The sequence below is a fragment of the Lytechinus pictus genome, chromosome 16 (assembly GCF_037042905.1).
Source record: "Lytechinus pictus isolate F3 Inbred chromosome 16, Lp3.0, whole genome shotgun sequence".
Lineage (NCBI taxonomy): Eukaryota > Metazoa > Echinodermata > Echinoidea > Temnopleuroida > Toxopneustidae > Lytechinus > Lytechinus pictus.
This window is the reverse complement of record NC_087260.1, coordinates 24,191,041-24,217,441: the sequence shown is the minus strand read 5'-3', so window position 1 is coordinate 24,217,441 and position 26,401 is coordinate 24,191,041. Positions and strand designations below refer to the sequence as shown.

Here is a 26,401-nt window from a genome sequence, read left to right as displayed (position 1 = left end):
AATAAATAAAAGTGACTCATCAATGATGTGGCTTAAAGCGAAGAGGCGCTATCTTTTACAGTGCGCGCTTGCGAAATTTCTTCTATCAAATTAATGACCTTATGTTTCTCAAATCTCCTGAAATATAAGGCCTTATCTACTGAAAATAATGATGAAAAATTAAAGTGATATGATAAAATAAATTGTATTGGTTCATATATTCCCTTTTTAGTGAGAGCGCCAATAAAAACCAATCAACATCAAAAAATAAATGAATAGACAAAAAATAAATAAATGAATAAAAAATATAATAAGAAGAAAACAAGTAATATTTGACACTAAAACATGGCTTGAATAGCTTCTCAAATAATCTTAGGCGAGACAAGCTATTTAAAATAGACTGACTCAGAGTTAGATGCATGGGAACACAGTTGGGCTTTTCGGCTAGAATTAGTGACGCAAATCAAATGAGATGGCGCTGCGTATGATACATCTTCATGGCAATGATGATGACGGAGATGATGATTATGGTGGTGGTGGTGATGATGATGAAGATGATGGTGGTGGTGGTGGTGGTGATGATGATGGTGGTGGTGATGATGATGGTGATGGTGGTGATGATGATGATGATGATGATGATGATGGTGGTGATGATGATGATGATGGTGATGATGATGATGATGATGATGATGATGATGGTGGTGGTGGTGGTGGTGGGGTGGTGATGATGATGATGGTGGTGGTGATGATGATGATGATGATGGTGATGATGATGATGATGATGATGGTGATGGTGGTGGTGATGGGGTAGTGATGATGTGGTGATGGTGGTGGTGGTGGGGTGATGATGATGATGATGTGGTGATGGTGGTGATGATGATGATGATGGTGATGATGATGATGATGGTGATGGTGGTGGTGGTGGTGGTGGTGGTGGTGGTGGTGATGGTGATGATGATGGTGGTGGTGGTGGTGGTGATGATGTTGATGATGGTGATGATGATGGTGATGGTGGTGGTGGTGGTGGGGTGGTGGTGATGATGATGTGGTGATGGTGGTGGTGATGATGACAATGATAATGATGATGATGACGGTGATGATGATTATGGTGGTGGTGGTGATGATGCTGATGATGATGATTGAATAAGCGATTATACAACGGTGTGCTGATTTATCTCTTCTCTTGTATTCCAGATTTGAAAAATTTTAGCAAAAAAAAGTAAAATGTCAACCTCTGGGGTTTGGACGATACGAAAAAAACAAACTTATACTGCCCAAAATTACCTTTCTCTCCCTTCTTCATTCTTTATTCTCTTTTCTCCCCCCCCCCCATTTCCTCCTATTTTTACTATTTGAAAAAAAAATGGGGGGAGGGGTGTGCATGGCACTGGGAAGCGGGGGTGCTCAACACCGGCCCGCAAGATTTCGCAGCACCCCTGGAAAATAATGTGGTTGGTATAATATTAAGCTTCATTCTGGAATGAACCCCTCTTCCTTTTGTTTGTTCTTTTAATTGCTTGTCAAATTTTCCTTGATCAAAATCATTTACATTTTGGAGTGACAGTCGTTTTTTTTTACTTGTCAAATATTTCTTTTAAATGCTAGCACCCCTTCTTAGACTCATTCCAAGGCTCTTGGGGCGTCGTCCTCTGTCCCACATGACACTCGCAATCTGCTAAGCATTTTTTTTTTGAAAAAAAACAATTGTCTCGTTTGAGGAGTGAGAGATGAAGGGGTATGTGAGCAGCATGAGGAACTTCTTGGAGTTTAAACCGGGTTAAAACAGTCAGATCCTCAAAGGTAAATCCAATTAAGGACCCTTCAGGCTTGTTCATTCCCCCCTTGCATATTACAATGTCACTGTCCATTACTCATATACAGTGGAAAGCTGATGATTAGGATGCGACAAAGAGATTAAAGTTTGCTGCAATCAGCTGAGCATTAATGTCCGATTGGACAATAATTTCATTTCCTTTCCAGACCATTCATTTTATATATGATTTCTTTTACCATCCCCCAAAAAATTGAATGCACTTATCAGAACATCAGTTAGTGTATTTATTATCATACTTAAAAAAAAATCTTTGATCTGCCTTTTAGGATTTCACATTCAAGCAAACTCAGTCATACATCTATTCTTTATGAAGTGAGATAATAAGTGTATTACACAATGGAGAGCATGGCATTTTCCTCATCCTTCATGATCGAAACCCTTTTTTCTGTAAAATTTATATGTAAATTTATCAATTTTTCATTATATTTTTTTCGTTTTCGCGTTTTTTTGTTTTGTTTTGTTTTGTTTGTTTGTTTGATTATTATTATTGTTTTTTTTTGGGGGGATGACGTCTTATTTTACACTCCCATGCCCCGCTTTGTGCAGTTATTGCCCGTGTGACAATCTGATTTCGTTTTTCTTTTTGCTATTGCTAACTTACAAACAAATATTCCTCCAAGAGCGTTGGACGTTTTGACGACACCGTAATTGAACACCTTGTCTGACTTGGTAAGTTTAATGATATAAATTTATGATATTTACATAGCAAACGTACTAAAATTTAGTGTTTCATGCGAGGAGATTGCGTTAAGTGAATTTGTGTGGTGAATCAAATGGATTTAAAGCTACTCATATATTGTTTTTCGAGCCATGTGACAATTTTCCTGCAGATCTCTTTCTCACCTCAGTCCCATTCGTCTTCGTTGGTGTAAGTTCGTGGCGAGTGAGGCCTGGGGCTGGGGTGCTAATGCAGTTTCGCACCGGCCGACTTTGATCAAATTTCCCCACCAGAAATTGTTCGCAAATGTCATGGCAAGTCTCTTGGTCACATTTCGAGGCCAATAAACAATACACATTTCCACCGTTTTTCAAATATCGTGATCAGGAATGGCTGTACTTCGCTTTGGCTCCGATCTCTAGAGTCTAGACTATATTATATTACTACGGCATATTACTATTAGTATTACTGTATTAGTATTAGCATGATTAGTAAGTACGTCATCAAACTTCTCAATCTCAGTCAGACATCGCTTTTCTTGGCTTCGTTGTAATTTTGATAAAGACTGAAGTTAGCAACAAAGATTGAACTGCGGCAACTCACTCGTTTGCTCGCCAAATGTTTGCACAGTTTTGGTTATTAACTTCAGTCCATATTAAAATTATGGCATAGCCACGGCAATGCGAAGCGTTCACGATCGTGATAATATTCAGAAAAGCGGTGGCCTTGGGTGAGCATATGGGCGTGGTATATCCCTACAGAGTTATACAAGACACAACTTGAATCCCACCCATGGGTGCATTACTGCCGCCGTGCACGGTAAAATCTAGACCAAAAGCTTCGGTCTCTGTTATGTTGGTTGTTCAGCTGAACTCCGTTGGCTTCACTCACCAAATACAGAGACCGAAGTTCTAGCGCGATCTGTACAGGGGACTCAATGGCCATATGTTTATGTGTATTAAGTTCGGATAATACAGGGCAGTGAAGTTGCGCGACAGCCGAGGTAAGTCACTGTTTTTGTTCCTTTTAACTTGCTTTTCCCCGTTTTTTGGCAATTAATGCCAAGAGGGAATATTAATTTGCATTTCGGTCGCGGTAATTTTCAAAAGTTTGATTCATTAAAGACAAAAATTGAAGAGCCCCGACGGGGGGATTTTGCATTGTAAGTCCCCTAATGGTGGCTGCACGATAGCGAGCCGTCTGTGTATGAGGAGAAATAAAATAAAAAAAATGTTAAAAAAACTCCTCGAAACAGACGGCTGCCAGCTGTCTAGGTAAAATCAAGGCACGATGCATGCAACTCTCTATGAGCTGATCCTTCCACAGAATACATTTAATTAGTAGAGTAAAACAATTTTGTGATATTAATGCTTAGTTCTAAGCTAGGGCGGCCCGAATGCGCGTGAATCGAGTCCCAGTTTCCTAACACGGGTAAGTATAGGGGTGTTACCGATTGGGGTCAAACGCGGTTCGGTGTACGAGGTTAGTATAGCATACTCATACTTACTAACCTCGTACTAGTATGAGTACTTTAATCCTTGCTTGCTGCCTGGAGATGGTGTACCAACCTCAAATTCAGTGTTTATTTGCATGAATAATTTGTTGAACAGTAAGTGTTCAACTTAGATAATTTGTATACAAAAAATACATGAATATAAAAGGCTTTCAAATTAAATTGAAAATGAGCTTCTATTCATGAATAAACATTACTTTTTCTAAAGGCTTAAACATTCAGAGTAAATCAACTGAGCCATGGAATCAACATGAAGAAAAGAACATTGCAAATAGTATTGTATAAGGAATGCAAAGCAGGAGATGAAATGATGGCACTGAAGAGGGAATGTGAAGCATGAGATAAGAATGTAAATCAATGGCAAAAAGAAGCTGCTGAAAACTGCTTATCTAATAAAAGAGAGCCAATGGAGTAAATTATAAAGTCAAAAGGGGGCCTAAGCTTTCGATCCTAGCAGAATCTTCGTCGGAGGCAAAATGACAAACATATAAAGTGGAACAACCATAATATAGACCACAAACAAGCTACAGCAACACTAGAAACAAGGAGACAAAAGGGGCATTAGTGAGTAGAGAAGACCAATCAGGTTAGTGAAGGGGATGAAAGAAAAGGAGTAGGCAGACACAAAGGGAAGTTAGTGTAAGTAAGGCCAAGAGGGATTAAGATAATGAGGCAGGCAACATCAAACAGGATCTGGAACAAAACAGTGATAGAGGGATGAATAACTAGAGAATTGGTGAGAGGTGGGTCAAACAGGTTACAAAGAAAGGCTTAATAAACTGGTGCATAAGAGTGGGGGGAAAAAAGAAGAAAAAGAATGGGGAACAACTGATAATGTGCAAAAGACATATAAGTATATATGATAAAGCATTAAACAAACTAAGAGAAGAAGGTAAGTGTAAATATGTATCTATAAGTGATATGTATATAAATATATCCAAAAAAGAAATGTATATGAAAAAATATATAAATATATACACATATGGTGTAACTGATATGGTAATCCGCTAGGTGTGACGGGAAAAAACATAAGACTATATAGTAGGAAAGAAAAAAAATCTGTATATGTGAAAAAGAGGAAGCAAATTGCCTAAAAAGGTAAAAGCAAATATAGAGGAGAGGGGGTGTATTATGAAGAAACCATAGTATACATGTAAATAAGCAAATGTGGTAAATCTAAAAGAGGTGAGTGGAGAAAAAACAAATATATATATATATATATATATATATATATATAATAATAATTATATCGCCTGAATAAGGAAGGAAAAATTGGAGCTGAGCTTGTATGAGATATGGGAGGAAAGTAGAGTAAGAAACTATAATGTAACTATTCAAAAGAGCTGAGGGGAAAAATTATATGTATATATAAATTGAAAGTGGATAGGAAAGAAAAATCAGTCGTTCCCCTCTTGGATGTTCAGGCCATGAGGTTGGGTGGTGCGAAGTCGTCTCATCCAGAGCTTCTCCCTGCTAGTACGGACTGAGTCAGGACGGGTACCTAAAGATTCGATGCCCTGTAGCATCATGTCAGTGATGGAGTGGTTGGGGAGGTTAAAATGGATGTAAATCATGAGATGAATATAGGAGTCAATGTAGAAGTGGTGAGATAAAAGGAAATGTAACATCAAAGGAAATAGAAACAATCTATGCATTGTGTTAAAAATAAACGCCTGCAAATGATAGACTCCTACACTATGATATTCACACAAAAAACTTACTGCTGGGAAATTTGCTTGAAGTTGGCTGGTGCAAAACTGCATTAGCATGAGGCCTTGTTATGAAACAGGGTCTTTGCCAATGAGGCTTTGTTTTTGAACATGTATATTGTCCCACCGCACCCACTCCCACCGCAGCACTAGCGTCCTTTGGCAAGGTGTTATCTACATTTACCACTCTCGACCCAGGTGTAGTAAATGGGTACATGGTAGGAAGAAATTCCTTGAATGCTCGATGCGCCCAATCAGGGTAACCGGTGTAATAGTACGCAGTGCTAAGAAACATTTGTATTTAAAGTGCTATATAAATGTTGCATATTATTATTGTTATTGTCCTTACTCCTATAAAATATTCTGTAATCTGAAATAAGTGAATAGTATGTCTCTAACCAAATTTGTTTTTTTCACCTAGCTAACATGTCACTCCCTGTCCAAATTGCTATAGAAATAACCTTGCAGACTCTAATGTGTATAGATAGACTGGACCACATGGCTTAGAATGCAAAGCCAATGAATGTTGTCTAGTTTACGTACTCGGGGAACTCAGCCTTAGGGGGTAACCATTGGTAGACTCTATGTAGTCTATATTTTAATCATTTGCATTGATTGATTCTTTACTCATCTCTGTAATCTTGAAATTTTTTGGTGGAGATTTTTACCTGATTGCTAAGAAGGCATGAATGCTTGTAAGCAAGCAACCAGAGGACCGATGGCTCAAGGTCCTCACCGAGGGACCTGGTAATAAGGATTAATGCCTTACCAAAGGGCACTAGCGCACCAAGTGGGAATTGAACCCGGGTCATCAGAATCCGAAACCCCTGCTCTACCGACTGAGCTATTATGCCTCCTGACCCCTGTCCGACACAAAAAGTAAAAAGAAAATATTGAAGATTGTTGCTATTAAGCTAGAGATCATTAATGGCATGCACAAGACACAATACTTTTGGTTTGTAATATATGAATGATGCGTGGTATTGAGATGGGGACTACTTATCTATCTTTCCCAATCTCAGTGTCCTGCATATTCTTAAAGATACTTGATATCATAAATATAAAGCATTGTCTCTGAAAATATTCTTATCTATCATTTTATCATTTTATGCTATCTTGTCTTTCACAGTAATTATCGAACATGTATCAGGATGTCGTGAATCACTAGTGTGGAGTACAAATATCAGATGCCACATTGCTGTAAGCTTCAATACCTAGGCTAGTCAAACGAGGACTTGACACACTCTCTGTCCGACTACAAGCACAATGTCTCTTCCTGATGTTGGAGATACTGGTCAGCGAGATGCGCTTTCAGAAACAATCAGCAAATTCTTGGCAGAGGAATCAGAAAGACAGAAAGTAGAGAAATCACCAAGGACAGCTGGCATAGAGAAGGATGTGGAACACCTCAAAGTAATGCAGGCAGAGGAAAAATCATCAGTGATGGATTATGTAGGAGAAGTTGTAGACCACGTTGAAGGAAAGCTGAAAGTGCCGAGCTCACCTGGGCCGACAGATGGAGGGAATGATGTTGATCAAGTGGAGGGAGAGCAGAAGATGGAGGGATCACCAGGCCTTGATAGGATGGAAGAACCTGATGATCATGAAAAGACAGATGAGATTGCTATGGCAACCGAAATGGAACCAGCAGACATCAAGATGGATGCGGTCAGGGAGGAAACGGAGACAGAAGAAGAAAATAATCAAAGGTAAGTGTGATGAAACCAATGCGGAAACTACTAAAAAAGATGTTGATATCTTTAGGGTACGGTCACCTTTTAAAAGGGTACATTTCTATGCTACAGCACTGGCGCACAGGGGGGGGGGGCTTTGGGAAATCTACAAAGAGAAATAGAAAAAAAAAGGAAGTGAAAAGAAAGAAGAAAAAGGGGTGAATTATATAATTTTCTTGATAATATGTCAAAATCTATCATAACATTTGACGTTTGTTTTAAAAAGGTTAAATGTTTTGGTCACTCTCTCACAGCTTTGGTGAACTTTTGCCTCTTACGCCATGTCTGGCTCATCATGATTTTAACCTTATTATGCTACTCTGTTACAGCTCAAATGAGAAAAAATGAAAAATGAAAAGACTTACAAAATATCTAAGGCCACTGAGTCAACAAGAATCTGGTCAAAGTAGGTGTCGGGGGGAAGGCAGACAAATGAGTATTGTTGCTTGGGTGTTGGGAGGAGTAAGATGGCTGGGGGGGGGGGGGGGTTGGCTGAAAAACAGTGAGAAAATAAAAGAAGAAAGATGATTAAATTGAAAGCGATAGAAATAAAAGTAGATTTGGATTACCTCAATAAGAGAAGTCATTGGCACCAAGGCTTTAATAGTTTTGGAAATGGTCACAAATTTGGTGTTGCCCCTGGCATGGGATTTTTGGAGGGGTGCAATTTTGGCATCATCTTAATCAGTGTTTTCCTAAGATTAGGCTGTGTTTTTAGAGGACATTTTATTATAATTGTATAATTTAACAACTGGAAAGAAATTTTTTACAGATGGGATACTAATTTCTTTTTCAACTTTGTGAAAAAGTATGCCTGCATCTCCAATAATCTATTTCAGTGTAAAACTCCATAGAAAAAATATTTGCATACATATGATTGTATAGATTTTCATGTTATTTTTTGTATTTTGTTCTGTATCTTAGCTTGTGCTTTTCTCAGGAGCCTTTCCTAATTGCAAAGATGTCTTCAGAATTCAGCAAGGTCAAAGGCAACTTCCTGAAAGGGTGTAAATGGTAAGTGTTTAGTATAACATGGATGGTATGTGAGAAAGTTAATAGTTGATAATTGCAGCTAAAATTAAAAGAGTTAAATTTGAAAGCAATATTTCTAGAACAGATATCATAGTGAAAAGAGAGGGCATTGCGCAAGTGCAAATGTGGATTAATTTTTTAAAGAGGGAGAGATGTAATTGGAGGCTGGCTTTAAAATTCTAATAATGGGGAATAAATATCGCCACTTCTAACAGGTTAGTGGTTCTGGTTCTTGATTGTTCTTGAGTGAGAGGAATATTTGTAGAAGGCTATTGATGAATTTGATGCAGTGCATGGTTTGTCATATTATTAAGAATGGATTATCAAATAGGCACCTTGTAAAAAGTCAGAGAGGGCGTTGTCTTTTCTGCAGGAATCCTGCAAGCAGCTCTATATAGCACAGTGACCATAGACTAAGCAATGGAGACTGCAGGAAAGCTGCAATGAAAAGACGCATAGTATCCTTATAGGATTCCTGCTAAAATACATGGTACAGTTTTTTGACAAGTTGCTTAAAAATGTACAGTGAAAGCAAGACTATTCATTGCATGAAGAAGAAGAACATGTTTATTCATCCATGGGGGATCAGCTTCAAAATACATGTAGTCCCTACAGAACTTTTATATTTTCATTACTCACTTTAGGTCTCCAGATGGGCTGTGTATTCTAACAAACAGTGAAGACCAAACCTTGAGACTCTTCAACCTTCCACCGCAAGCTTATGGAACAGACATCAGCACTGACGATCAGAGCATTGGCCAAGAGAGGGAGCCAGACTCAGTACTACAGATCCAAGAAGGAGAGCTTATATATGACTACTGCTGGTATCCTAAGATGGACTCTTATCTACCAGAAACATGCTGGTATGAAGTGTTCTCAAATTTAGGTTTTAGGTGTTGGTGTTTGTGTTGGGGTTGGTGTTGATGTTTATGTCAGCAATGACTTCTTACATATGGCTCCCTTACCTACATGTAGTTCCAACTCATGAGTGATTTAAGTTAGGTGTCGGTGTTAGTGATGATAGCTTGCACTAGGCTGTCAAACCTAATTCCAACACCTGAGTGATTTAAAGTTAGTTTTTGGTGTTGAAGTTAGTGATATCATCTTTCCTTAGGCTGCCTAATATAGTTTCTGCACCTAAGTGATTTCAAGTTTGGTGTTGGTATTGGTGTTACTGAAGACAGCTTGTATTTGGCTGTCTAACCAAGTTCCTAGCAATGTTAAGAAAAGGATTACAATTTGTGGTCTTCTTTGCTTGATAGGTGTGCAGTAATATAATAATAATAATACCAACATGCTTATATAGTGCATATCACTGCCAAATGCGTCCCTATGCGCTTCATTGGATATTATTACCCTGGCTTTAGCCCCGCAGCCTTTTACAGCGCGATGGCATTTCAAGGAATAAATTCCTGCCAGGTACCCATTTACCTCACCTGGGGTTCTTGCCGAAGGAAATTACGGGTCATTCCATCTGAATTCACCCAGTGGTTGCACCCTACCCTCTCAGTTTTTGTTGTAAATTGGTACACATAAAGTTCCTCATGGCCCAAGCATAAAAAAAAAAAAAATCAGTACGTCAGTTCTCGTGCTACGGCCCGCCATTTTCTCCTTGTTTTGACAAAAATGGGTGTGAAAAAAAAAAAAAAAAAATGGCCATTCCGTCGTAATATGTTGACCAATTTTCACGAAACTGGTACCATTGAAAAGGAAATTCAGAGAGGAATCCAAAACATGCATCAAATAATGTATTGGAGCGATTTATAAGGTCAATACCTTTATTTTGACCTTGAGTTTGACTCCCGGACAAATAATTTTTAAACTTGATTTTCGTGTATGTTAATTATTAGTATGATATTGACAAAATATGTTAAAACCAATGATGATATTTTATTTCTTCACCTTTTAAAACTCTTCCAAAGATACCAATTATCTGATCTGAAATTTCACTTTAGTCCCACATACTGATATTCATGTTAGTAAAGTGTTTACTAGTCCAATGATGTATGATTTTCTTCCAATCTTAAGTTTAATACAGTATGCAAACAGATAAAATTAAATTAAGCTTATCAGTTGATAAATGAAACATTAAACATTTATGCTTATGAATACATGTAGGTACCTGTTTAGGCATTTTGATATTGGACAATATATAATAACTCAAAAACTGCTCGGAAAATTGCACATTCATTGGGTGAATTGGCATGGAATGACCCTTACGCCATGGCTGGGATTCGAACCCACGACCCTCTGTTTCAAAGTCCGAAGACTAATCCACTGGGCCACAACGCTCCACGTAGTATGAAGAGTTATTACTATGAATCATGTTGAATACATGGATGAAAAATATATCTTCTTAAATGTGATCCAATTCTATTCTAGTCAGAATGAATGTGGATAAGTCACAGCTCGTTTATATTACATTGTGATAGCTTTGAAAGCGATTACATTAAAATCATTTTTTTTCTTTAAAATTTAGTTTGGCAAGCACAAGTCGAGACCACCCCATACATCTATGGGATGCATTCACTGGAAAGCTCAGAGGGACTTATAAGCCAATGAATTCAGTGGTGAGTAGAGTAATGAAAGGGAAAGTTCACATTGACAATGAGTTAATTTGATAATATGGCAGAAAAAAATGAGAAAGATATTGGTGAAGGATTGATGAAAATGATTATAATGATAATGTGACTTATAAAGTGCAAATCCACTCTGTAGAGTAGGGCATAAAGAGCTAATAATTAAATATAAGAGTTTTCAGAAGATTTTTAAAAGTTTCGACAGAAGTTAATCTTTTGATGTCTTCAGGAAGGCTATTCCACAAAGTGGGGCATGCATGAGCAAAGGATCTTTCCCCCAATTTTTTAAAACTTTTGGAATAACAAGGTCGCCAAAGTGGATGAGTGTAAAGACCTTGGTCTGTAGTAATTGATAAATGAAAGACTGTATTGTGGTGCTGATCCATGAATGCTATGACAATGAAGCAATAAAATCTTAAAGATTATCTGATTTTTGATAGGGAGCCAATGCAGCAAATTTAAGATGGGAGTGATATGAGAGCATTTATTTGACAAAGTGACGATGCGAGCAGCTGCATTTTGAAGCTTCTGAAGCTTATATAACTGAGCCTGCAGTGAATTAAACAAAAGGACATGACAAAAATTAAGACAGGGGGAAATCAAGTCATGGACTATCTTTTCGATGGCAGACTTAGACAAATATTTCCAGATAAACCCCAAATTACGAAGATGGTACCAACTTGATTTACAGATATTTGAGATTTGGGAAGACATTGTCATATGTGAATCCCAAAATTACTCCAGGATTGCGGCGAGTCTGAGACAAATTAATTGTGTGGCCAGAAAATGAAAAAGAATTGACATCAAGAATTGACATCAAATACCTCAAAGAAAAACAAAAGATTCATTATGTCTGCCCTCATAGAGGTTACTTCCCCTTAAATCATTTCTCTGGTGAAGTTGAATTATTTGAAAGTAAGTTTATTCATTTCAAAGTTTACTAATATAAGCGACGAAGTAAGTAAAAAAAAAAATCATCAGATTAATGTAGAAAGTTATCAGGTGAATTCTCAAAGTTTATTCCTTGGTCTTTGTATTTAGAGTTTCAAATTATTACGCTTTTGCTGTAATTATTACCCTATTTGCAACAAAATTATGGCATTATGTTGCTTTCTTCATAACTTTGATTTTCTATTGATCCCCCCATGTATTTTATTAACGAAAAATGCTTGATATGTCTCTTTAGCAATTAGATCAATGTAATTACAGATAATTAGACCAAGGTCAAAGGTCATTTTTTGGTGTGTGTGTGGGGGGGGGGGGAGGTTCAATACTTTATAATCCAGTTTGGGGGATTTAGGAATACAGTTTCTCCTTCCTAGAGGCTGGCAGGTCTAGTTTTAGTGTTCTTGTTGACAAATACCATTTTTTTTATCCCTCGCTGAATTTATTTTCATTTATGACTGTAATCTCGTCAGATTTTGACTGATTTGACCTAAAACTTCTGACAATTTATTTCTTTGATTAGGATGAGCTTACCACTCCACATTCACTCTGTTTCTCTAAGAATGGACGACGTTTGTTTTGTGGTTTCAACAAGACAATCAGGATCTTCTATACGGATAGACCAGGATCACAATGTGAAGTCGTACCAACAAAAAGTAAATGATATATAATTTTACTCTCAATCTTAATACCATAGTGTTAGGGTTAAGCTTTGGTAAATGGTCAGTTATTTGAATTTTTTCTGAAGAAACTTCTAATAATCCAGTCTTAAAAAGTTATAGTGGCCTTCAATTTTTTTTCACCTTAATTCTTTATGAAAATGAGAAATTGTATGTAAAAAATAATTTGCAACCAGGTATCAGGGAGCAAAGTTGGCTCAGTCGGTAAAGCGTATGCATGTCGAACCAAAGGTAGTAGGTTTGAGTCCACCCTTGGTGGATGACTGAATGCAGCATTGTGTGTAAATATATCTTCTTATTCCATAGATGCAGGCTAGTTACAGTGGAAAACACTATTTCCCTTGGATAGGATGGAGGCCCTGTGTAGAGGAGAGTTACCACCTTTGCATGTTAAAAACCCACTGCACTATTCATATAAGAGTAGGGGGAAACCCTGGTGTAGTGGTCCACCTGCACTCCCCAATCAGTTCTATTGAGAGGAGAGACCTGTCCGTCATAGTGATTCATTTCGTTTTTTGCCTCCCAGACACATGTGACACCAAACAAATAATGATAATAATCATCTCCTTGTTTATGAAAACCTCTCACAGTATCTTTTTTTTTTGGGCCTGTTTGCTGGTGTAACATATCTCTTTTAGGGGTATCTCTCATGGCGGAAAATGCTTGTGAATGTGTTAAACTTGGTCTTTTGTCAGGGTTGGTGAAAAGTATGTAAAATTTTCATTCAATGTTACAAGTTAGAAAATACTTTTCATTGTCACAAACAGTGTTTCTTGTTGCAAATCATTACTAGCACTTGCAAAATTTGCACTTTCAGATGGTTGTAAGACAATATTGCTGAAGTTGTCTTTCATTTGTGAATAATAGTGACCAAATGACCACATGGCTCCTATAAAACTTAATTTACTGCTAAAAAATCTTTGTTGAATGTTTACGAACATTTTTTTCTGTTTTGAAGAAGTTCGCAAATAAATTCTGATATCGTAAACATAAGAATTTGCAGCACCCATCAGAAAAGTTGGCGAATTCAAAATTTTCTCATTCGAAGCATTTGCAGCCTAGTGAGATACACACTTTGGGACCTCCCAAAATTATATTGTTATATTAATTTCTTTTTTGAATGTGGGATTTTCGTACATTATATGTTGTAAAATCATTGAAATTATTATGGGCCTCACAGAATTCTGTGAAACTTGGCAAATTTTTGTCTCACCTGCATAGCAGAGCGAGACTATAGGCGCCGCTTTTCCGACGGCGGCGGCGGCGTCAACACCAAATCTTAACCGAAGGTTATGACAGCATAACTTAGAAAGTATATGGACCTAGTTCATGAAACTTGGCCGTAAGGTTAATCAAGTATTACTGAAAATCCTGCTTGATTTTCATGTCACATGACCAAGGTCAAAGGTCATTTAGGGTCAATGAACTTTGGCCAAATTGGGGGTATTTGTTGAATTACCATCATAACTTTGAAAGTATATTGGTCTAGTTCATAAAACTTGGACATAAGAGTAATCAAGTATCACTTAATATCATGTGTGTATTTCAGGTCACATGACCAAGGTCAAAGGTCAATAAACGTTGGCCATAATTGGGGTATCTGTTGAATTACCATCATAACTTTGAAAGTTTATGGATCTGACTCATGAAACTTGGACATAAGAGTAATCAAGTATCACTGAACATCCTGTGCAAGTTTCAGGTCACATGACCAAGGTCAAAGGTCAATGGATATTGGCCATGTTGGGGGTATTTGTTGAATTACCATCATAACTCTGTAAGTATATTGGTCTAGTTCATAAAACTTGGACATAAGAGTCGTCAAGTATCACTGAACATCTCATGCGAGTTTCAGGTCACATGACCAAAGTCAAAGGTAATTTAAGGTTATTGAACTTTGGCCATTTCAGAGGTAATTATTAGATTGCTGTCATAACTTTCAAAGTTTATAGATATAGTGTATAAAATGTGGATTTAGGGGTAATCAAGTATCACTGACAAGTTTTAGGTCACATGATCAAGGTCCAATGTCAATGAACGTAGTATTGTATCATTATATGAATGGTGTTTTTTGTGAATAATTATTTAAATGGTGTTTTTCAAAGTCAGCACTGCTGCTATATTGAATTGCGTGATGCAAGTGAGACCGCCACAGGCATTCCACTTGTTCCTTATTTTTTTATATGTTTGGTAGGATTAGGATTGTCAATTCCCAAGTTGTCATAATTGTACCTTGTAGTTTAAAAATGTGTGTGATTTTTTTTTGCTTTACAGAGAAGAATATGAATGGTCAGACTGGTATAATTTCTTGTTTTGCTATGGCTCCTGAAATCAAGATGTATGCTGCAGGATCGTACTCAAAATCTGGTAAATATCTCTTATTCTTGATACCATGAAATGCCTAAAATACTTAAACCCATAAACATGAATACCAGTTGTGGTATTGAATTGAGTTCAAAGAGAATCCAATAAAATTGCCATCCAAATGTTTACATGTACAGTACCAGTCAAAAGTTTGAGTACACCTCTAATATGATATTGAATTCCTTGACTAGTATTATAATACTCTACCTTTTCACATTTCTACATATATACATACATACACACATACATACATACATACATACATACATACACACATACACACATACACACATACATACATACACCCACACATACATACAAACATGTACATACATACATACAAGTATATGCATACATTTTGGTTTATTAATGTAGCACCTTTCCATACTAACATTTTCAAAGCTCTAAAAAATAAGGAAAAAATAAAGAATATTGCTGGTATTGAACTACTTAATATGTTTAAAGAGGATATTAGGTAGAAGATATATAGGCCCGTATTCTGAAGTCTGGTTTAACTTAAACTCGGTTTAAAGCTGTGGTTTAAGTATGGATAGCCAATTGTTACATAAATCACTAACAGTAGAGATATCATATTTCAGCTCATTTGGCTCTCAAATCATTCATAATTGTCTAGGAAGTGTAAATAGATGATTGTCTTCACCATTGATGAATCAGGAAAGAGCACAGTAAACATAAAAAACATACCACTTAATAAAAATTTTGACACTTTTGGTCTCCCATAATTTTAGCACAGAGTTAGACCATGGTCTAAGTTAAACCTGACTTCGGAATACAGGCCTAGGTGTTTTTAATATTTGTACTGAATGACGTCAGTGATGTTTCTTTTTTCATTTTTTAGTTGGTCTGTATACGAATGACAACAATAATTTGGTATGCCTCCTTGAAGGACAGAGTGGTGGAGTAACCCATCTCATGTTTTCATCAGATATGAATAGACTGTACAGTGGAGGCAGAATGGTGAGAACAGTCTTCAAAATACTGGATGTTGTGATTCTGTTGAAAATGGCTATATTTTTAATGGGTTTGATAATGCTAAAGGAAAGTCATGGAGAGGTTGAAAGAGATGATGTAAATCAATTTATCCTTTGAAGTTGAGCCGTTTGATATGATTTTTTTTCCTATATTACATGATTAGAGTTTGAAAGCTCCTTTTAATCTATTTTGTATTAAATATGCTCTATTTTGGTTATCCTCCCATCCTAAATTAGAATTGCACCATTTGTTAATTTGTTCAAAACTAAACTGAAAACGCAACTTCTTCAAGAGAGTTTCAATCAATACTTCTATTGTAATGCCTTTTGTAGGGGTAGTAAACTTCCCTACTGCCCCTGTGCTATCACTCACCATGATTATATTTATTCATCTCATTAATTGTATTTTCAGATTTTACTTGCTATTTCTTTTTTTGTAATGCATTTTTGAATATATTCATGCACAGCCCTCACTGTAAGCCCTCAGAGCAAGGCAACTAAATGACAAAAATAATTGCCTTAGAACCACTGTTTGTATGGCGGGGAAGGGCACCAAAGGCAAATGCCTTCATCTCCTTTGGTTAACACATGCCCTGCATATAGATATTGTGCAATATGATTCACAATTTTTTTCTTCTTTTCTTATTTTTCTCCCAGGATCAGGAGATTCTTTGTTGGGATGTGCGTAAACCTGGTCAGATTCTGTTTACAGCTCTGAGGGAGGTCTCTACACATCAGAGAGTGTACTTTGATGTAGACAGGTATGTAGTCATAGTAGAAGTAGTGAGGTCTCTACGCATTAGTAGTAGTAGCTGTAGAAGTAGTGAGGTCTCTACGCATTAGTAGTAGTAGTAGTAGAAGTAGTGAGGTCTCTACGCATTAGTAGTAGTAGTAGTAGTAGTAGTAGTAGTAGTAGTAGTAGTGGTAGTGGTAGTGGTAGTGGTAGTGGTAGTGGTAGTGGTAGTGGTAGTGGTAGTGGTAGTGGTAGTGGTAGTGGTAGTAGTAGTAGTAGTAGTAGTAGTAGTAGTAGTAGAACTAGTAGTAGTAGTAGTAGTAGAACTAGTAGAACTAGTAGTAGTAGTAGTAGTAGTAGTAGTAGTAGTAGTAATAGTAGAAGTAGTGAGGTCTCTACGCATTAGTAGTAGTAGTAGGACTAGTAGGCCTAGTAGTAGTAGTAGTAGTAGTAGTAGTAGTAGTAGTAGTAGTAGTAGTAGTAGTAGTAGTAGTAGCAGCAGCAGCAGCAGCAGCAGCAGCAGCAGCAGCAGCAGTAGTAGTAGAACTAGTAGTAGTAGTAGTAGTAGTAGTAGAACTACTACTAGTAGTAGTAGAAGTAGAAGTAGTGAGGTCTCTACGCATTAGAGGGTTTATTTTGATATAGACAGGTGAGCTGACAATGGTGGATTACACCTCTATTTTTATGACTTGTTTTATACTAAACAATCAAAGAATATATTTCTTAGATGTGTAAAAACCAAGATATTCGTAAGAATTTTTGTTTGCCTGAAGTGTTTAAGGAAAAAAAGCAAAAAATGTCAACTTCTACATTGTGCAGGGAGGAAAATACTATGATTGAGCAGCATATGCTTGTAGTTGTCTATAAAACTCACAATTTATGGTATCTTTGCCATTAATAGTATGTACCATGGTAACCTGGCTTGACAGTCATTTAATTTCAAGGTTTTCATGGTTGTTTCCAGTATCATTTAAAATCAACTTAATGATAACACCTGAGATTTGTATAGCGCACTTAAATAATATGATTATATGTACCCTTTTAATTAGAGATATGAGATATGTGCTATGATTTACATCCATAAAAGTCAACTTGCTTCACTTTCCATACTTTTTAAAAGTATAAATTCATCTTCCTTTCTCTTTATTCATTCCTTACATCTGCCTATCATAAATCTATCTTTCCTGTCTCCATCCCTCTTTCTCATTCATCCGAGTTATGCATCAATTTTGGAATAGTACATATCACTATATATGCACCACCAATATTCATTATTATATCCATCATAATAATAATCTGAACAGGTGATTGGTCTAAACCCTGTCATGTGACCAAACATAGTTCCAACCACTGTAACAAAATTTGGAATAATGCCATGAATCCCGACATCTGATGTCACAAGATGGGAATACATGTAGTACCCCGAACTGTAAATAGTTAAAACACTATTTAGAGCTTGTTGGGCGGGGCTTAAATCAATAGCATGGAGATTTTACCAGTGCGCGTACATGTAGTGAGAAATTTATCTAATTTTGTTCATAATTTCACACTTGAAGACCTTGAATACCTTATTATTTATTCAATTGCATTTCCAGCTGTTGATTTTAATGATAATACCAATGACGGATATAAACCAAAAGAAATATATACAGCCTTCGATTAGAGGTTTGGTGAAACTATGGCCCCCTCATTAATGCAACCATATTTTGGGGAGCTGCGCCCCTAAGGAAAATAGTTGCATTCCGGCGTCACTTTTGGGAACCATAGTTCTACTCACCTCCTCTAATACCCGACCATATTTGTTTATCAAATTCTGGGTGTGCTGCAAATGAGAATTAAAAAACAATATTTAATTGAAAGATGAATCCCAGTAAATCTTTAGTGGTTGAACAAAGAGAAACATCATGATTAATGCATAGTGTTGAGTACACTGTGGCCAACCAATCACTCAGGACTAAAGCGAAGGAGTGATGTCACATTAACGGGGCAACTTGTATGCGGGTATTATAAAATGCATGAATCATAAATATCAGGCTTATCTCTACATGTTACTCTTCCACTGCAGTACTGGTCAATACCTAGTATCAGGAAATCAGAATGGTAGTGTGAGTATATGGGACACATCACAGCCTCCTACATCATCCATGAATGACACAGATCCTATACTACTACCATGCTACAAGTACAAGGCTCATGATGACTGTGTCAATGGTATCAGGTAGGTAGGATGAAGTATTCTCACTGTTGTGTTAGACCCCTCCCCCTGCAGGTGGTCCTTAAAACTGCATGTGATTCTGATTTGGCGAAATGGATGTTTTGAGTTTGGTCTAATACCCTGGTGATCTGATTTCCACTTTGTGTATTCAGTTATTTTTATACGCCGGTCCTAGACGGGACGTATTATTCTGTCCGTCTGTACGTCAAGGTCACAGTGACATGTTTTCATCTTACCCTTTTGCAGTCCTTGTAAACAGTGTAACTTCAGTTTAACTTGCCCTAGGCTCATGTAATTGGGTGTGTATGATAAAAGCATTGATACCAGGATGCCTATTGATTTTTAGGTCCAAATGTCAAAGGTCAAGGTCACAGTGACATGCTTTCATCTTACCCTTCTAAAGTCCTAGTAAACGCGATAACTTCAGTTTAACTTAATTTAGGCTCATATAATTTGGTGTGTATGATACTAACATGAATCCCAGGAAGTCTTTTGATTTTGAGGTCAAAAGGTCAAAGGTCAAGGTCACAGTGACATGTTTTCATCTTACCCTTCTGCAGTCCTTGAGCATGCACAGTTCTCCCATGAGAGAACATATCGTGCGGGGCTTTTCTCCCCATGAAAGTATATCAAAAACTATAATGAGCTATATGAAAATTATACAGAGCTATTTGCAGTGATTTATTTTTCCTATTGAAATTATACTTTGTCACATTATCACAAATTGACCAATCATTTATCTAAAATACTCATGAATATTCATAAGAGGGATATCATAATATTTATGATCATTTATATAGCGCCATCCATCTAGAATAATCTATTCAGAGGTGGACTTATTATTACCCCAGCTTTAGCTGTGCTGCCATATATGCATGTAGGCACTGAACCATTCAATGAATTTCTTCCTACCGGGTACCCATTTACCTTACCTGGGTTGAGTGCAGCACAATGTGAGTAAGTTTCTTGCTGAAGAAATCACTCCATGGCTGGGATTCGAAGCCACATCTCTCAGATTGAAAGACGAGAGTCATAACCACTAGACTACAATGCCCTGATGATAATGCCTTTGCAATCAATAAATGGCTTTCTCAACCAAGGTATCATCATTCTTTTTTTCTCTAGCCTTCATCCCCATTTGCCTGTCATGGCAACAACATCTGGTCAGCGTCAGCTGAAGTGTCCAGGGAAGAGCTTGACCAGTACTAGTGATGATGATGACAGTGATGAGGAGATGGATTATCTACGCCCCACTGACCATTCTCTCAAGCTTTGGTCACTTCGTCAGAGGTCTTCAGTCAGGTAAAATTCCATCCTTAAATGTGGTTTTCATCGGGCTCAATGGCAATTTTATTTCAGCATTACAGTTGATAAGACCAATGTTAACTCTAGAAAATCATTTCTTATTTCTTGTTGCAAGAAGCTATGTTTTGTGAAATAGATCTCATCTAAGTGTTCTTAAAATCTTCTGTTTCAGATGATGTCCAGTAATACTACTGTTCAGCAGTGACTGAACATAATTGCAACATGAAGCACCAACCAGACTTGAACAGGATTGCTTCCTCTCAGGTTCTCCACATCGTAAGGGTTGAATCACTGTGAGTTGTTGGAGACCAACGTGATGAGTTGCCTGGATCCTAGCAGTTTCTCCACACCCTGGGAAAGAATCACAGTGATTGAACAGGCCATTTGACAAGACATATATGTTTGAACCTCAGAGTTGCCGGACATCATCATCATGTGTTGCATTGGATCCTTGCTGCTTCTCTGCACCCTGGGGAAGAATTACAATGATTGAATGGACCCTTTCACAAGATATGTATCTTTACACCTCAGCAGAGTTGTTGGAGACTATCATCACGTGATGTCTTGCATTAAATCCAGTTTGTTTCTCCTCACCCTGGGGATGAATGGTCACGAATTAACAGGCAATTCAACAAATTATACATTTTGAACCTTAGCAGAGTTGGAGTCCATCATAACATGTTTCAGTTCATCCTGTTTCTTCACATTCTTCCGAAGAAGAATAACAACAACCTCCTTTCTATCCTCTCTCTCTCGATCGCTCTGTCGATTGTCGATTGACCGAATGAGAGATGTTTACACATGCACGCTGATCAACGGATGTACGCACTCTTACCATAAATTACCTCTCCAAACCATCACGCGTCGACCGGTCACCGTCTGCCATCCCCGCCATGGGCAGCGGTATAGACTGTGCTCAGCATCGCGCTAACTTGCTGTGCTGGCCATGTGATTTGCGACCGTATTTGGTATGTCGCAAGCGCAATGTGTACGAAGGGGCTCGGCCTAATTTTTCTAACTGGGTATTTTTTGTGAACTATCATAAAACTTTTCCATTGAATTTGACATATTTGTGGGAAAATACTTGTGACCATCATCACCAGAGTCTTTGGATTATGATTCTCTGCCACTGCACTGGATATAAACAGCCAAGATGAATACGAAAGTGATAGAGAGGACGGACATTTTCAAGACCTTGGAACTAAACATTATGAACAAATGGAACTGGTCATGGATGGAGGATTAAGATAACAATGGAAATTTTACGTCAGAATATATTTGCAAGATAAACCAACCTGGTGCTGCTTTAATTAGAGAAACTCTTGTTATAGGGAGTTGTCTCTGTCCTTGGGCACTGCCCCTGCCCGCAAAAAAATTTCAGGGTTTTTGGAGGACACCGAGTGGCATGCCTGTTCAATTGAAAAGAAATTGTAATTGAACATTTCTTCAATTACGTAATTGTAATTGAAGAAAGTAATTGAGCCTAACCCTGCTGATTAAATGGACCCTTTCACAAGAGCAACATGTATTATTATAATGTCCATTTGGCATGAAAGAAAAACTGCTGGTTTACTATCTGCACTTTACATCATAGTTCAATTGGACAACTCGTGAAATTCATTCATTTATTCATTTATTTAACAATAAATTTATTAACAAATTTTTCATATCTGGGAGAAGAGATCAAGATTCATTAATACAAGCCTAGCGATTGATCGTGTTTATTTCTATAATAATTGCATTGATGTTTATGTGGAATCAATCTTAAAAAATAGACAGTATGATCAATTGCTGTGTTATGTGTTACTTGGCATTGACAACTGCAATGATTGATCAAACAGATAATTATAATAATAATAATAATAGCGGCATATTTACCCAGGGTAGCCACTTCAGTTCCGAAAACTGTTCTCCCAGCGGGCCCTGCTTTAGCACGGCTACCTTTATCGGGCGCTCGAGCATTCGAGGAATTTCTTCCTACCGGGTACCCATTCACCTCACCTGGGTCGAGTGCAGCAAAATGTGGATAAATTTCTTGCTGAAGGAAATTACGCCATGGCTGGGATTCGAACCCACGACCCTCTCTTTCAAAGTCCGGAGACTAATCCACTGGGCCACAACGCTCCACTAAAGGTGGTACTATCATATATATATATTTTTTTAATTTATTTACATTTTATTCTCATTGACTATTTTTATACAGGAGAGTTAAATGTGAGGAGTGTAAAAGGAGAATTCTAAGTCTTCATGATTTGAACTGCCTTCCTACCTTATTGTTCAGAAAAAGAAATAGTGTACAAACCAATGTATTTAATATAAAATGTAAACTACAGCTATATTCACTACATTTTGTACTTGACATGTTGTGTTTATATGCAGAAAATGACTGCGTACATGTGCATGGGTGCAGTATTCTGAGGCCATTTTATCTTCTTTTTTTTTATAGATCTGTAAAAATTTGGTATTTTAAGACCACTTTTTACCACTCAGATAAAATATGAAATTTTACCCGAGATGAATTTTTATCTTGCGTATGTAAAGATGATACCTAGGAGAGCAGTGCTTGCATAGAAATATCTGTTGCATATCTAACCTTTTGCAACGCAGATGATATTCCTTCGCCCATTTTACTTTGAAGAAAAATAAAGTACCGGGAAAGTAAACTTAAAATAGGGTGGGGGAGGGGGTTATATTATCTCTGCATCAGCGAATTCAGCAATATTTCTAGTTGAATTTGCTTTTGGATGTTGGGAATTGACGCACTCTTACTCCTTTGCCACACCTACTGACGGTAAAAATTTTCATTGCTTTAGTGAGATGAGAGTGCTATAAAACAGCATTTTCATATTTGGACATTGGTCCTTAAATAGGTGTGCTGAACAGAGATAAAAATGAAGATAAAATAGTTCTCAGAATACCAATTTGGAGATAATGTATTTACAGGGTATTTGATATCACAGATTTTAATGGAGATAATTTAATTTTTTTTTTATCTAAGATAAAATGGATCTCAGAATACCACCCCTGTACTTGATGATTCTCTGTGCCAATAGATTAAAGATTTAAAAGAATAAAACTCAATTGAATTTAATTTTCAGAGTATTTTCTCCTGTTTAACCTTTCCATTCACTGAGGCATAAATTCATGAATGTTTGTCCGGATAAAACATGGCTTTAAACAATGAATTAAACATGATTAGCAAAATGTCACAGCATATAATTGCAGATATGTGATTCATTACCAACTGTGCTACTCTTTCAGGCATGAATTCATCTGAAGCCCAGTGCACACCTTTGCAATCCAATATGACATGATTTTTTAATAAATCACGTTTTGTATTAAATCTAAAGGTTCCAAGAAAAAAAACTATTTCATTTCAAGTTCGGCCTATTGTTAGGAGTAATAAAATCCTGTGGTCGGAGTAATGTCCAAATAGGCTTCAAGTCGCAGCCGATGATGACGTCATTACCATTTGGAATTGAATTTGTTTTTATTCCTACAAGGAGGCTTGAACTAGACTGAATTTTGATTTAAGTTTATCTTACCACTATTCTGAACTCTGAACGTTAAGATTTTATTGGTTGGAACATTCATATCAAATGTTATTACACTTTCTTTGAAATTCGGATCGCAACGGATCGTATTGTGCACTGGGCATAAGATTTTACATCATAGGAAGGAAAAACCTGTTCTGTATTTTTCAGTGACAAAACGAAGGATAACGCAATTTTCAACTTGAGAATCCTAGAAAACGTTAGTCTCAGTGCACGGCAAATAAATGATAAACATTGCAAAAACGTTTGATGGTTAGATTTTTTTTTTTTTTTTACAGTTTTCTATTCAATTTCACTTTGATTTTCATGATTTTCACTAATTTTCGTAATTCAAATTTTGGGGCCAAAATTGTGTTTTCTGTGAAATCACATAAATTCTGTGAATTTTTTCTTTTATCATGGAAAACATATTTTTATTACTGTCTAAAGATGGAATCAAGCCACTGTCTTATTGAGAAGCACTGTGGTGTCCCATGTTCTTTGCAAAATAATGCATGTAACATGTTACACCAAGAAGCTTTCTCTGCCTCAGCACCTTCACTCTGGAATAATTTGCCGTTGAATTTGAGAATTATACCATCACTGAAGACCTTCAAATCTAAACTGAAGTCTTATCTTTTCTAACAGTATTAGTTATTGGCACTTTGACACTCATCCAAACTTTCTAATTCTTTCTTTTCTTGTGCACCTCGGAATAGAATATTTCTAGATAGATGGCGCTATATAAATGCCTATTATTATTATTAAGCTCTATTTAACAAAGTTTAGTATGACTGCCTACAAGAACCCAAGTCCTCTAATCAGCATTCTAAAATAGATCTAGTCAGGAGATCTCTTAATTTTCAAGTGACATTTCTTAGTTGTATTCATGAATATAATACAAAATATTGCTTCTATCATAGTATAAAAAGAGCAAAGAAAAGTTACAACTTTTCTGACTAGCTTTGAATTGAATATTAAAGGTCAAGTCCACCCCAGGAAATGCTGACTTGAATAAATAGAGAAAAATCAAACTAGCATAGTGCTGAAAATTTCATCAAAATCGGATGTAAAATAAGAAAGTTATGACATTTTAAAGTTTCGCTTATTTTTCACAAAACAGTGATATGCACAACTAGGTGAGTCAGGCGATGATGTCCATCACTCACTATTTCTTTTGCTTTTATCATTTGAATTATACTATATTTCATTTTTTATAGATTTGACAATAAGGACCAACTTGACTGAACCATATAGTATTATACACTGTTAATTCCACATGTTCAGGGAGGAATTAATCGTTGTATCACTTGACAATGAGGAGAAAATTAGAATGTTTCATATTTCGTTTCATATGATACAATACAAAAGAAATAGTGAGTGGATGACGTCATTGGCTCCTCATTTGCATACCAGCCAGGATGTGCATATAACTGTTTTGTGAAATTAAGCGAAACTTTAAAATGTCATAACTTTCTTATTTTACATCCGATTTTGATAAAATTTTCAGTGTTATGCTTGTTGGATTTTGCTCTTTTTATTCAAATCAACTTTTTGTTGGGGTGGACTTGTCATTTAACTTTGGAGACTGTGTGGTACATGGGGACCAGTTTACACCATTTTTAATGCCGGGCAGATTAAAAACGCCGAAGCATAACAAGTGAAGCACTCCCCCCCCCCCCCCCCCACTTGAGTAAGCTTGCAACATGATTAAATGACTTTGTGGTGGGTGGCAAAGTGCTTAATTGTTTACCACAAGTGCCGAATGCAAAGTCAGAGGCTTGCCCGGCACCGCCCAGCATAGCTACAACACTGTCGGGGACATTAAAAAACAGTCTAACAGTTGAGCGTAAAATTGCTTTTTAGTGCTTAAAGTGTACATAATAATCAGTGTAATCAATCGTAAAAATAAGCCATACAATTAAGTGATAAGCTTTGTGTTAGATGTGCCAAGGTCTTTAAATGGTTTGAAAATATTCAAACTTTATCATTCTTTTATCATCATTCATTGATGTCTTGCTGGAACTTGTAAAATTGGTAGAATGAGGTGGAGGACAACAAAGAGGAATTTATAAAGATGGAAAATGATGAAGATGAGAAACAGAAAGGGAAATATCAATACAGTGTGTTTGAGAGATAAAGAGAAGTAGAGGGGAATGGAGGGGAGAAAGAGAGAGTGAGAGATAGAGATGGGGAAACAGAAATACACATATTAAGAGAGAGAGAGAGAGATGAAATAATTTTCGATCCCCAAAGTTATTTTTAAACAAAGGGAGGGGAGGGGGGCAAGTGCTCTACCTTTAACAATCCATTCATTGAAAGCATCCTCTCAAAGTCCTCTATCAAAATGACAATATTTAGAGGGTAGTGATCGCTTAGCTTGATTGCTAACAGAACTAACAAGATTTAAGAGTTTAATCCAATGCCTCTTGGCTTGAGGCATCATTGTGATTCATAATGTATTTAATGAGGAATATACTGTCTCATACCATTCTAGGGTCATCTACATCATCCAAGAGAGAGCGTTGTGTTTGTATCGGTGGGATATATACCAAGCGAAACTTGAATATTATCAAGTTATTTTGTAAAAAAATTAA

The 26,401-nt window shown here is 36.8% G+C and overlaps 1 protein-coding gene across 1 annotated transcript; it reads left to right on the top strand.

Moving 5' to 3' along the window:
* The first annotated feature begins 2,409 nt into the window (after positions 1-2,409).
* Positions 2,410-24,427, top strand: LOC129278625 (telomerase Cajal body protein 1-like). Its single transcript, XM_064111092.1, has 12 exons — positions 2,410-2,482; positions 6,823-7,402; positions 8,351-8,440; positions 9,103-9,321; positions 10,938-11,028; positions 12,506-12,638; positions 14,937-15,029; positions 15,886-16,004; positions 16,676-16,779; positions 18,817-18,969; positions 20,092-20,268; positions 20,444-24,427. The coding sequence occupies exons 2-12, from the start codon at positions 6,960-6,962 to the stop codon at positions 20,445-20,447; spliced, it is 1,626 nt and encodes a 541-aa protein (XP_063967162.1). The 5' UTR covers positions 2,410-2,482; positions 6,823-6,959; the 3' UTR covers positions 20,448-24,427.
* Positions 24,428-26,401: the final 1,974 nt, after the last annotated feature.

Coding starts and splice junctions, on each gene's coding strand:
- LOC129278625 (XM_064111092.1), top strand. CDS start 6,960: ATGTCTCTTCCTGATGTTGGAGATACTGGTCAGCGAGATGCGCTTTCA. Junction 16,780..18,816: donor GTGTACTTTGATGTAGACAG/GTATGTAGTCAT, acceptor CTTCCACTGCAG/TACTGGTCAATACCTAGTAT. Junction 18,970..20,091: donor GACTGTGTCAATGGTATCAG/GTAGGTAGGATG, acceptor TTTTTTCTCTAG/CCTTCATCCCCATTTGCCTG.